We start from the raw sequence: 14,249 nt of genomic DNA on the forward strand, positions 1-14,249 counted from the left end.
TACACCTTTGCAAAATTCTAATCAACAGCAGCCTTCTCAAAGTTACAGCAAACCTCAACAACCTTCTCAGAGTTATGGTACACCTTTGCAAAATTCTAATCAACAGCAGCCTTCTCAAAGTTACAGCAAACCTCAACAACCTTCTCAGAGTTATGGTACACCTTTGCAAAATTCAAATCAACAGAAGCCTTCTCAAAGTTACAGCACACCTCAACAACCTTCTCAGAGTTATGGTACACCTTTGCAAAATTCAAATCAACAGAAGCCTTCTCAAAGTTACAGCACACCTCAACAACCTTCTCAGAGTTATGGTACACCTTTGCAAAATTCTAATCAACAGCAGCCTTCTCAAAGTTACAGCACACCTCAAGAACCTTCTCAGAGTTATGGTACACCTTTGCAAAATTCAAATCAACAGAAGCCTTCTCAAAGTTACAACACACCTCAACAACCTTCTCAGAGTTATGGTACACCTTTGCAAAATTCAAACCAACAGAAGCCTTCTCAAAGTTACAGCACACCTCAACAACCTTCTCAGACTTATGGTGTACCTAAGCAAAATTCAAACCAACAACAGCTTTCTCAAAGTTATGGTGCGCCTCAACAGCTTTCTCAAAGCTATGGTATACCTCAGAAAAACTCAAACCAACAACAACCTTCACAGAGTTATGGTGCACCTCAGCAAAATTCAAACCAACAACGACCATCTCAAAATTATGGTACACCTCAGCAAAAGCCTACTCAACTACAGCCTTCTCCAGGTTACAGTACACCTCAACAACCTTCTCAGAATTATGGTGCTCCTCAACAAACAGCAACACAACAACAGCCTTCTCAAAGCTATAATGCACCTCAAACCCCTTCTCAGAGTCTTAGAGCAAATCAGCAACAGTCGTCTCAAAGTTATGGTGCTCCTCAGCAGCAGTCTACCAAACAACAGCCTTCTCAAACTTATGGAACACCTCAGCAACCTTCTCAGAGTTATAACAAACCTCAAAGTCCGTCTCAGAGTTACAGTGCTCCTTTGCAACAAACCACTCGACAACAGCCTTCTCAAACTTATGGTACCCCTCAACAACCATCACAGAGTTACAGTGCACCTCAGCAACAATCCACCAAACAACGTACTTCTCAAGCTTTTGGCACCCGTCAACAGCCTTCACAGAGTTACACTTCACCCCAGCAACAATCCACTCGACAACAGCCTTCTCAAAGTTACGGTACTCCTCAACAGCAGTCTCAGAGTTTTAATTCCCCCCAGCAGCAGTCATCCCTCAATTATAACACACCTCAAAAGACCTCTCAAAGCTATAATGCTCCCCAGCAACAGCTCTCTCAAAGCTATGGCACACCACAGCAGTCTTCTCAGATTTTTAATGCTCCCCAACAACCACCTTCTCAAAAGTATGGCACACCCCAGCAACAACCTTCTCAAAGCTATAGTGCACCTCAACATCAACAAAGTTCTTCACAGTCCTATGAGGCACCACCACAATTCAATCAAAATTTTGGAGGACAACAGCAAAGCAGTCAAAGTTATGGTACAAATCAGCAACCCTCTCTAAGCCACGGGGGTATAGGGTCACAGAACGGTGGTTATGGGACACAGCAGAATGAAAACAGCTATGGCAACCAAGGTCATATGAAAGTAAGAAAAACTACCTTCTTTCTAGAATCCTCAAAACTTTTATGCACTTAATCCTTTCCTTTTGGAGTATTTTATAATAGCCACACTAATAAATGAGCTATGTATTCTTTTATAATCATTGACTCACTACAACAAATGACATGTAAATCTTAAGACACAAACTTTTACACATCCTTAGGTATTTAGAGATGTCAGCATATGGAAAGTAGCAAATGGAAATTTGAGAAACTTTCCTTATACTACTGCAAATTAAATTTTAAAGTAATTCTTGCCGGTAATATAATTATCTCTCCATAAAAAAAAGAATCCAATTACAATCGCAATATCAAAGTGAATGCAGTATACCAGCTAGAGCAAGTAGTTTCAGAAGACATTGTGTACAGTATACTGTACTCTATAGTAATAAGTGGCCATTTTTACGTATTTTCTTGAAACGTAGTTTTGTAAGCCAAAACAGAAAAGAAATATCATCAAAGAACTTTAATGCTAAATCTATTAATACCATATTGATATGCATATGGACACCAAAGATACTGTAAAGCATTTCAAATATGTCTTTACTTCCATCTGTAACTTTAACTGTTATAAAAATCCTTATACCCCACTTATCAACTGCACCATTTTTATTCCAGGGTATGCCTTACGGATTTGACTATGCAGTCAATGACATGTACACGGGCAATGATTTTTCACAGAAGGAATCTTCTGATGGAAGTGTCGTGACAGGAGAGTATCGCGTCAAGCTTCCAGATGGAAGGACACAAATTGTCACCTATACTGCAGACCATGAAAATGGATTCATGGCTAAAGTAACGTAAGAAAACTAGTCTAAAAAAGAGGAATGGTCACTGGGGATGTAATTAAATATCTGATTTACTAATGGAACATTAACTTAAGACCAGTATTTATATGAATTAACCCTAATAATGTTTTTTTATTAAAATCTCTACCCCCAGACAAACTTTAGTGACAATTCTTGAAAACATTAAAAATTTTAAACCTTCCTTTTGGGAATTAGGCTACATTGACGTAAATTTATAAATTGATAAGCTAAGGCAATGTATAGTATCCATTTTTTTTAAGTCTTTGTAATCTAGATAACATTTCAAACCCACGCCACCAAAAATAATAATAAAAAAAAAAACTTTGTGAAATAATAGGAAGTAATGAATTCATGTCGAACAACTGGCAATACCAAGATGGTGTTAGGCAATGAAACCATGTCCATAAAACAGGTGAAAATAATGTCTACAAGCTACAAAGAAGCATCTCTCCACTAATTAATATCTTAAGACTCATTTTCTCTCTGTATTTAAAGCCATTAAGTTGTTGAAAGAATATGTTTTCCCTATTGCATAGCACATAAATTTTATCCAACTTTGCTATTTTTCATTCAAATATGCAAGTTCAAATTACACTGGGAAGACAACAATATACATTTTTCTCAAGATTAAAGGTTTGCTCTTACTTTTCAGTTCATAAGTTTTTAATAAATTCTTTGTTGGGTTCCTCAATTTATAACCTAGGTCTAGAAATAAAAATGTTCAAAAGAAAACTTAAGAATGTGACTCTATATGATTGTTATAGCATTAAACAAAATTAACTAAAAACATCAACAAATTTATAAAAGTAATGATTAAGCATTGTTACTTTTGGCCTAATGGTCATAAATTTACCCAAAAATTAGTTTAGTACAATTTTGAACAACATTGGGTTAAGTATGCAGTAACACCAGAAAACTTTCCTATTTTTACTACTCTACAGGTTTGATTTAATACTTCATGCGATAACCTTCCCAGTTCCTTTGGTGTAAAAACTGATAAAATATTACTGTTACAAAATTGTAAATATGTCTTATATATTTCAGATATGAAGGAGAGGCTCAGTATCCACAAGGAAGTACCAATAACAATGGAGGGTATGGTAATCAGGAGAATAATCAAGGCACTACAGGGTATGGAGGCCAGCAAACTACTGAACTCAATAATGGTTATGGCGACCAGGGAAATCCTGGTGACAGCAGCTATACCTCCTTGCAAAACCCAACTCAAAATAATTACGGACTGCAACAAAACAATGGAGGTAACGGTTATGTACAAAATCTACATACTGGTAGAAGTAGTTATGGAGAAGTGAGCACAGGCGGAAGCAGTTATGGAGGACAGTTAAACACTGGTCGAAGCAGCTATGGAGGTCTACCAAATATCGGTAACAGTAGATTTGGAAGTCAGTCAGGCAATATAGGAAGCAGCAGTAACAGTTATGGAACATCAAATGGTGTTAACAGAGACTTTAGACAGCAAAGCACTGTCAGTAGCAGTTACCAGGGACAAGAAAATGTTGGAAGAGGCAGCCATTATGGGGATCAAAATAGTATCACGGTTGGCAGTAGGTATAGCCGACTAAGTGGGATGGGAAGCATCTTTGGAACAATGGCTAATAACGGTGTTAGTAGCTACGGAGGGCCAAAACAAAAGCGTAGTGGAAACAACAGTCTGCAAGATATTATATATATACTACCAGATTTTTTAGTTCCACCTAAAGTTATTAGAAAATAGAATAACTGGTAAAGTAAGCCAACCAATGACTGATGTACCTGATGAAGAAATCACCACTGTTTCACTTATCTCTTTTCTTTTCATAATATTGTTATCTCAGTTCCATTGAAAAAAAAATTATTTACGTAAATTGCCTCATAAATTCAACACATGATATAAAAGTTTGCGGAATATCCAGATATCTACCTTACTACATAGTTACTGATAATATGCCTATCTACTTGAATTTCAGAATATGCATGATGAGAACAATACGAAGAAGTGCTTTCTATATTATGAAAGCAGTAGCTACATTTGAAATGCATGCACACGTTGGAATGCTTGCATCCTCAAGCATGTTGCCTATCAGGTATTTCTATCTTGGGTTTCTCGAACTACGAAGGAAGCAGAAAGCAGATGGTTGAAGAAAATATTTTTTTCTCTCTCTCCCTTATTTCTCAAGATTAGGGCAAAAGGTCCTTTCTCATATATATTAACTGGTTGAGTATCTTTTCATTCGTAGGACATATACACCTACAATAATGTTGTGCCAATAGCTTATATTCCATGGATGCTTACAATTTCCATTATTCTATTACAACTTCTGCTAAATATAGAAAAGATTCTCTATTTTGGAATCAAGGACAATTTTTACAATAAAATAAGTTCAATAGAAACATTAGAATGCAGTTACATTATAGAGGTGAAAGTGTATCTAGAGCATCAACTAGTCGGATATTATTAGGATTATAAGTAACATTATTTATGTTCTAAATAAATATAAAACTCAATACAAAAAAAGATATATATATATATCAGAGTATACATACCTTGCAATGGGATCGAACCCTAGTCTCTTCAAATGAAAGGCTAGGTAGCTCTCAAAAATATCAGCAGAGGCACTAATGAAATTTGGAACCTAAGTGCTAACTCCTCTTCGTGATTTACCTGGTGGGACCACTGTCTTACATACCCAACATCCCGACCTACGAGCTGACCAAATTTATATAATTTAAAATATGATTAAAATCAACACAGTATTTTGAATAAAAATATTTTTTTTCTTTTACCTCACATTGGGATCGATCCCTTGTCTCTCAAAATGAATACGGCATTGTGTCGATTTTCATAATATATTGACTCACTCTTGGTAATTTCAATTAAATGCTATCGATTAGATCAGCTGTGAGTCGTGAAGTTAGGTAAAACTCTGGTAAGGAAGACAGTGATCTCGCCACGTGAATCCTAAAAAAGTAGTTAACGGTTAGGTTTTAACTTCCTTCAGTGTCTCTACTGACATTATTATTAGATAATATCTACCTTGATTCAAATTTAAAGTCACTGGGGTTTGATATATATATATATATATATATATATAATATTTATACATATGTATATGTATATATATACACAGTATATATATATATGTATATATACAGTATATACATATATATATATATATATATATATATATATATATATATATAGAGTATATATATGTATATATATATATATATGCTATATATATATATATATATATATATATATATATATAAATATATATATACATATGTATATGCATATATATATATATATATATATATATATATATATATATATATATATATATATATATATATATATATATATCTATATCTATATACATGTGTGTATATATGTGTATATATATATGTATGTATATATATATATATATATATATATATATATATATATACATATATATATATACATATATATATATATATATATATATATATATGAGAAGGTTATTACTTTGTTAAATGCTACTCACTGTATAAACTTAACAATGATCTCTTATTTTTTGTTAAATAAATTTCAAAAATATCAAAAGTGCTTTATTACCAACCAGTCAAAATACCAATTTTTGTATGGAATTTCCACTGCAACATGTACATAAACCATATGTTCAGAAGACATGCAGTTCCAGATAATATAAACCTTCTAGGTGTAAAAAAGTAAAATCTTGAACCCAACCCCCGGCGCGAAAACGGACAAATCCTATTTGTGGATGAAGCTTTGCATTCATTTCATAAAAAAATTAATTGTACATTAAGCTTAAGATAAACATGTATAGTAGACGTTATTTTGAAATACATGTAATGCATTTAATGAAATTTAAATCTATTGTAATATATGGAATGGAATCATAGCATGTTCAGAGGAACATATAAGACTATCCCTCTGCAAGATGTGTGAAATAAATTGTAAAAGAACTATCTCTAAACCATACTCTACAACAGACTAGTCCATAGAAATAAATATGGACAAGAGTATTACTCCCTTCAATACCGAAGGCAACAAAATAGTCATAGAATATAGCATTTTAGGATGGCAATTCCCTGACCACAATTTTCAATCATTCTTTGTACAATCATAGTGTCATCTTTACTCCCGTATACATATGCCTGATTGCAATGCGACTATAATTTCGTTATTTTATTTCATTTTGCATGATAGAACAAAGACGGAGATACAGGATACCCACACTCAGATTTAAAGCACAGAAATTGAAATTAGAAATTAACAGTGTTCCATCTTGGCAACAAGATAAAGCATCCATATAAAGCTAAAATACAAACACACAAAAATGACAAATTCGAAAGTAATTTGTACTTTTCCTAACGATACAAACCTGTAGCTATTTATTATGGATTATCTTTAGCCGAGGCTGGAAGACTAACCTTTAAGACTCTAAGAAAGGTGGCAACTATACAACCCACTAGTTAGTAAGGGGTAGTGGGGGTTGCCTGCTACCCCTCTTACTCATACACTAGTGAATCCCAGTCACTTTTGATTGCAGACAGGACTTGATATGGAAGACAGATGATGGCGGGACAATTTGTATACATAGCGACAGGTTTGTATCGTTAGGAAAAATACAAATTCCTTTCAAATTTGTCACTTTTTCCAACACTACTAAAAACCTTACGCTATTTATTAGGGATGACTTACCAGGGGTTTTCACGTACGGGCTTGGCCCACAAATGACAAAAACCCTGACACCTTGCTAAAACTTCATACATTGCACGAATAGCAGCCTGAGCAACCTGTACGTGTGTCAAAAACTAGCAATGTGACTGTCTCTAGGTGAGAATATTCTGAGCTAAATAGGAAAGCTGATATCAAACATAGACGTTCCCCAATACCCAACTTGCGGGGAATATCAGGGACGCAGACAAGTATTAAATCTATACTGGGTTACATAAGATAGGCGACACCAGCGTGCAGAGGACCCATAATGCTGTTCCCTATGAGAGGGGAAAAAAGAAAGAAAAAAGGAGCCTGTCATTCTTAGATATTCATCCCAAACTAATCCTGGGTAACCTATGCCCTCAACCATCTGCTACTTGTCCAACAAGGAGCCTGAGGCATTCTAAACCACTTGTTGTGCAGCCACTACAGGACCAATAGAGAATGCCTCCACTCTCCTGTGGGTCATGTCTTATAGGTAGTGGGCGGTGAAGGTCGTCTTACACTTCCACACTCCAGTTTGTAATACCTGCGCCACAGAGTAGTTACGTTTAAACACCAGGGACAGACATACTTATGCCCCTGATGTCATGAGCTCTAGATCGATGAGCAGGGTCTGGATTCACTGCATGGTCAATGACCCTGCGAATCCAAGTTGAGATGGTGTTTTTTGTGACACTACTCTTAACTTTCCTCATGCAGACGAAGAGTACTAACACTCGGGGGCGACCTGCTGCACTGCGTTTAAGGTAATACCTCAAACTCCTAACTGGGTAAAGTAGCAGTTGATCCAGGTCATCGGTTAAAGAACAAAGACTCCCAATCTGTAAGGATCTGAATCTAGGATTCACTAATCTTGATTTTTTAGTCTTAGCAATAAACTCATGGACAAAGCTGAGTGTCACCTCCCCTCACTCCCTTGAATGGGCGATGTCACAGAATAGACCATGAATCTCACTAACTCTCTTGGCTAAAGACAACGGGAGTAGGATGACACTCTTCAAAGTGAGGTGGCTATCTGATGCCTGGCATAATGGTTCGTAGAGAGTACCCTTCAGAGACCGAAGGATGTAAACCACATTCCAAGGATGTCTAACTTCCAGCTGGGAGCGAGTGAGCTCATAATATTGTATGAGAGACAACTCCAATGAAGAGGAAAGATCAACTACTTTCAGTATAAAGGCAAGGCTGAGTGGTAGCTTTACACTGCTAAGACAGATAGAAACTTTTCCTTCCAAAGGTATACAAGGAACTCTGCTATTACTGGAACAGTGGCATCGTGGGGAGAGATACCCCTTCCATGACACCAGCCAAAGAAGAAGACAGTCCACTTATCCTTCTGACAACTTGCTGCAAAAAGCCTCTCTGTGAGAGGAGATGCTGGATAGTCTCCAGCAGTGAAGTCAAAGAGAAGCTACTGCCTTGTAGATGATGTTTGCAAGTGGTTGTCTGAGTAGATATTAATGTGGAGAGAGTTCTCTCGGTAGCTCCGTCAGGAGGTGTAGAAGGTCCGGGATGATTCTCAAAGACCATTCAGAGCCCACTATCTGAGTCGCTCTGCTTAGATTGTCCGCAAGCACATTCCTCTTGCCCACGATGAGGAGAGCTGATTGGGACACCAAATTTTCTTCTGTTCATCTTAACATCTCTACTGCTAGATAGCACAGGGCCTGCGAAAAGGTACCGCCTTGTTTGTTTCCGTAACCCACTACTGTGGTCTTGTCGCTCATCAACAACACAGTGTGGCGCACCAGAAACTATTGGAACTGCAGGAGGGCTAAAAATGCTGCCCTCATCTCTAAGAGATTTATGTGCTGGTACCTTTCGGACTCGGACCACAGCCCTAAGGTCGTGTGGTACAGCATGTGGGCCCCCACCCTTTTTTCGATGCGTCTGTATAGAGCATCAATTCAAGGGGATGGACGAGAAGGTCTGTCCCTCTGAGGAGGTTCTCGTCTGTCACCCACCACTGGAGATCCATCAGTTGCTCCTGTTCCATAGGAACTAATGTATCCGGTAAGCCAATGTGTTGACTCCACCTGGATTTGAGCCGCCACTGAAGAAATCAAATTCTGAGGAGCCATTAGGCATTAGACGGACCAGGGATGCCAGGTGACCTAGGAGACACAACCACTTCTGGGCTGAAAGCTTTTCTTGTCTAAGGAACGGGCTTGCTACATCCCTCTCAGCCTGTGTACCCTGTTTTTTTATGGAAACACTTTCTGTAAGTTAGTCTCTATGATCATACCTAGGTATACCAGTCTTTGAGAGGTTGAGCAGGGATGACTTCTCAAGATTTCTCATGATCCCCAGATCCTGACAAAACTCAAGCACTCTGTCTTGGTGTTAAAGAAGGGTCACCACTGAGGCTGCTAGGAACAGCCAGTTGTCGAGGTATCTTAGGAGACGAATACTGATCTTGTGAGCCCAAGCTGACACTAGGGAGAACACTCTCATAAAGACCTTGGGTGCTGTGGAAAGACTGAAGCATATCCCCTTGAACTAGTATTGCCTGTTCTCATGTATGATACAAAGATACTGTACTTCCTTGAAGATGAATGGGTTGCGATCTGAAAGTATGCGTCCTTGAGATCCAACGTGCACATGAAGTCCTGTGGTCTTACCGCTTGTCTGACCGTGTCTTCCGTCTCCATCCTGAACGAAGTCTGAAGAACAAATTTGTTTAGAGCAGAGAGATTGATGACTGGTCTCCAGCCTCCAGACACCTTTTTCACAAGAAAGAAGAGTCGACTGAAGAAGCCTGGGGAGCTGTCAGGGACCTCTTGGAGAGCACCCTTCTCCAACATGGTCTGGACTTCAGCCCAGAGGGCCAGCTCCTTTGTGGATCCCTTTGTGTGGGAGCTCGATGTTACTGGATCTCGAATTAGTGGAGGGAGACACTGAAGGAACGGGATGTGATACCCAGAGCATACCACGGATACTGTCCAAGGATCGGCCCCATACTGCAGCCACCTCTGCCAGCAGCATTGTAGGTATTACCCCACTGGTGGACAGGTGAGAGGATTGCCCTCCCTAGTGGGAGCAGCCTCTGCTACTTCCTTCACCACCCTTACCTCTGGATGGTTTGGAGCCCTTAGGATCTTTGGTAGGAAAGGGCTCCTTCGACACCTTCTTAACCGTACTGTCCTTCTGGTTGAGGGTTTGGTGGATTGCAGCTGTTTTCTGGTAGGTGGAGGAGCCTTACCCTAAGACCTGGATGTTAAGGCCCTGTGGAAAAGGGAGTCCAGAAAGCCTCTCGATTGGGATGCCTTTCAAGAGGGCCTCTAAGGATGGATCTAGAGGCAAACCCGGAAGGAGCTCGTCCGTGACCTCGTAGTATTTCCTCTGCTGGATAAAGGGAGGCGAGAGGAGTTTGGAAGTTTGCAGGACAAGCCTGCTCAAAGAAAGCTAGAGGAATCAGCAACTAGAGAAAACACCTTCTTCCTGGTTGTTGTCAGTACCTTAGACCAAGGCAGGGTTGTACTGGCCTTAGGTGGTCGTTGAGTACCACATACATGATCAAGACCGTGACCTTGCCTTCTTGAGGGGCTGTCTCAGGGTTAGACAACCTGTTGATGGTTCTCATCCAGTCTAGGACTTGCCAGAAAGCATACTCCAACTCTCCTTGTTCTGTTTCAGAGTGAAACTTAGGGGTAGGAGCCCTAGGGAGATGGTCATCTTCCGAGTCCAAGTCATCATTCATCGCCATGCTTCCACCCTTAGGAGCCTGGGGTGGGTCGAGATCGTCAACAGAGGGAATGTTGCTTGATGACACTTATGCTCCAAGGGAAGATCTCTAGCTCTCTCTTGCAAGAGAGCTGCTCTTGTCTTGGAGTTCTTGGGAATGGTCTTGGCATCTTTAGGACTCTCTGCAAGATGGCAGATACTCCTCGAGTAGCGAAGGTCTGAAAGGTCCCCACCATTCTGTACAGGTCTGAACCTCTCTTGCAGGAGGTTCCTCGTCCTCCAGTGGTGGTCTGGAGATGGGTCAGAATTCCAGTGGCATGACCTCTATAGGAAAAGGTCTGAAATAAGGCACAAGCGAGATCTCCAGTGGAGATCCTAAGCCCTGCTCGAGTGAGGATGGCGAAGGTTGGCGTGAGGTGGAGTCGGCTTCAGCATCCTTCTCTTTTGCTTCGTGGTAGAGACCGGAGGGCATCGCCTCGGACTATACTTACCTCCAGTCCTAGTGGGAGAAGCGTAGGAGTTACATCCCATGCTGGTCACAGATTAATCTCTCTCGCAGATGAGAGAGATGTCCTCACGAAGGAGGAACTTGCCTTGGACTTTGCTATCCCACCGCCCCAGGGGGAGAAGCGTAGTCCTAAGTGTCAGCCATAGGGAACCAAAAGTCTGACTGACGGGCAGCAGCATCTGTGCCCACAGAGGAAGGCTCCACCTCTGAAGAAGTCAGAGAGTGCTTCCTGTAAATACCCAACTGAAGGAGTGCAAAAGATCTTCCTTCAAAGAGGGACCATCAACTCCCAGCAAAGCCCAAAACTGTAAGAGATCAGAAAATGAGCAGGCGCTCCCAAGGGGAAGGGGCGGGACTGAATCGCTAAGGAAAACGGTACCGTCCTTCGAACCACAAGGTTGACCTGGGGTTTTTTAAAGCTGCACTGTTACTCGACCGTTCCAAAGAGGACCGGCAGAGGAGCAGATTCAGAAAGAGATCGGGGAGTAAAGAAGAAGTCCGTGATTGTGATTTCTTCAATTTCGAGGAAGACCCCGAAGAAGAAGAATCTCGCTTGGCCGCCTTCTTTATCCCGCGCCTAAACCTCACCCACTGGGAGGCAGGACACTCCCGACACTCAGGACAAGTGTTGTCCCGATCACACCAATGGTCCCAGCAAGCCGGACACAGCAGGTGGGGCTCCTTCTCAAGAGAGGACATAAAGGTACTGTACTGCAGGAGTGGCCTTCAGGACCAGGACAGGTATGCACGACCGAAGAAGGAAAACAAACACACTGGAAAGAGAAAGCATAAAAGTACTATTCAAATAGTAAGTCTTAACAGCAAGAGAGAGCGGCAATGTCCGTCCTTTACTGAGCCAAAAAGCAAAGTGGGTGCTCGTCCAGGTGTGTGTGAGTGAGGGGTAGCGGGCTAGCCCCAATCCCTCCTGCTAACTAGCAATCAGAGTAGTTATCCCACACCAAAATCTTATGGCTCGTCTTCCAGCTTCACCGAAAGTAATATCACATATAAAGAGCGAAGGGTTTGTATAGAGTGACAGAACAAATGTTGTTTATCTTGGTCTCAAACAAAATTATGAAGCTAGTTTTATGATTTAAAAAGTATGATGATTTAGTGTTGCCTTGCCAGAAGTGAAGCTGGTTATGAACCATAACACAGGGTTGAGACTCAGTAGGTAAGAAGGTAAGGATATGGCTCTTTGGTTAGATTAGGCAAGGAACCTTAGGTCAAGCGGTGTTCTTGTGTTTTGTTTCTTTCAAAATGTGGTTTGTCAGTCATAACATTTAGAAGTTTAAAATCTAAAATTTGAAAAATATGTTTCCCCAATTATTTGCGTCAGAACGGTTCAAATTACCGATAAATACACCAGGGACATGTCATTTTCTTTATTGGAAATATTAAGCTAGAGTGAATATTTACCAACATCTTAATTACTGAGCTGTCTCAGCCAACTACAAAGGTTCCAATATCTATTAACAGATTTCAACAATGCGAGCTCCAATGCCTTAACTAATATTTTACAGTACTATTCTGTAATAAAACTATTTTGAAGGTAAACCACAGTATTTCTAATTATCAGTTAATATATGATACTTCAATTACTAGCAAAATGACAAATTCGTAGATAGTTTGTATTTTTCCTAACGATACAAACCTTAGCTATCTATTAGTGGTTATTACTTTCAGCGAAGCTGAAAGGAGGAGCCATTATAATTTTAGCGAGGGTTAACTACCCATTCCGCTAGTTAACAGGGGCATGGGAGAGGTAGCTTGCTACCGCTCCTGCTAACACACCAGTGATTTAGCTCACTTTGCTTGTAGGTAGGACTTCAAGGGGGCTAGGGCTGGTGGTCAAGTTTGTATAAATAGCTAAGGTTTGTATCATTATGAAAAATTAAAATTATTTACAAATGTCATTTTTTTCGTAACTGAAATACAAACCTACAGGTGACTCACCCATTAGGAGGGTGGACATCCCTGCCAATTTGGCTTTTTGGCTTTACTCGGGGGCTCCTTATTTTGAAAAGGTATGTACCAAAAATTAGGAGTCCCTGCACCTCGCTAAACCTTGCTACGCAAAGTCCATGGCCTACGCAAACTGTGTGTTGAGATGTTTAGAAGTGAGACTGTCCAGGAAAAAAAATATATTCTGAGTCTTTGTAGAAAAAAACTGTTGTAACCAGGACTTTCCCAATACCACCTTGCCAGGGTATGGAGACACAACAGTATTAGCTTAATACTAGGTACACAAGGAAGCATTGTTTACCTGCAGTGGTTTGACGTCAGCTTGTGCAGAGAACCCAAGATGCTGCTTTCCCCAAGAGAGGGGAGGATGAAGAAAAGAATGTGGCAGTCAAACCTTTTAATTCACGCAGACTAAAACCGGGTAACAGTGCCCTCAACCTTCAGCTACTTGTCCAAGAAGGAGCTTGAGGTATTATACCAGCTGTTGTGCAGCCACCACAGGGCCGATAAAGAACGTATCAAGACTCCTGTGGGTCACGTCTTGCAGGTAGTGGGCTGTGAACGTATTCTAATGTCTCCACACCCCAGCCTGTAGAACCTGCATAACTGAGAAGTTTCTCTTGAATGCCAGAGACGTAGCTACGCCCCTGACATCGTGAGCTCTGGGGCAACATGAAGGAGGGACTGGATTCAGGGCATGGTCTATGACCTTGCGAATCCAGGCAGAGATGGTGTTTTTAATAACCCTCCTCTTGTTCCTCCCCGTGCTGACGAAAAGTGCAGGTACACAAGGACAGGCTGCGGCTGTTCTCTTGTGGTAGAGCCTCAAACTCCTCAATGGGGAAAATATGAGATGATCAGGATCATCAGTTACAGAGCGGAGACTCGAAAT

At 40.4% G+C, this 14,249-nt stretch overlaps 1 protein-coding gene and 1 long non-coding RNA gene across 4 annotated transcripts in view; one reads left to right on the forward strand and one right to left on the reverse strand.

The window, feature by feature from the left end:
• LOC137627703 (uncharacterized) overlaps positions 1–5,526 on the forward strand; it is a 45,085-nt gene extending 39,559 nt beyond the window's left edge. The window contains exons 3-6 of one of the 2 annotated variants that reach the window (XM_068358941.1): positions 1–1,648; positions 2,281–2,462; positions 3,516–4,219; positions 4,439–5,526. The exon at positions 1–1,648 is cut by the window's left edge and continues 902 nt beyond it. In XM_068358941.1, coding sequence (XP_068215042.1) covers positions 1–1,648; positions 2,281–2,462; positions 3,516–4,206 — 2,521 coding nt within the window. In that variant the 3' untranslated portion in view covers positions 4,207–4,219; positions 4,439–5,526. The remainder of the gene's footprint in view (positions 1,649–2,280; positions 2,463–3,515; positions 4,220–4,438) is intronic. The other variant, XM_068358950.1, reaches the window with a different exon arrangement.
• The window catches only part of LOC137627730 (uncharacterized), a 281,697-nt gene that overhangs the window by 184,270 nt on the left and 83,178 nt on the right, over positions 1–14,249 (reverse strand). The window lies entirely within an intron of this gene.

Source organism: Palaemon carinicauda, chromosome 2 (genome assembly GCF_036898095.1).
Source record: "Palaemon carinicauda isolate YSFRI2023 chromosome 2, ASM3689809v2, whole genome shotgun sequence".
Lineage (NCBI taxonomy): Eukaryota > Metazoa > Arthropoda > Malacostraca > Decapoda > Palaemonidae > Palaemon > Palaemon carinicauda.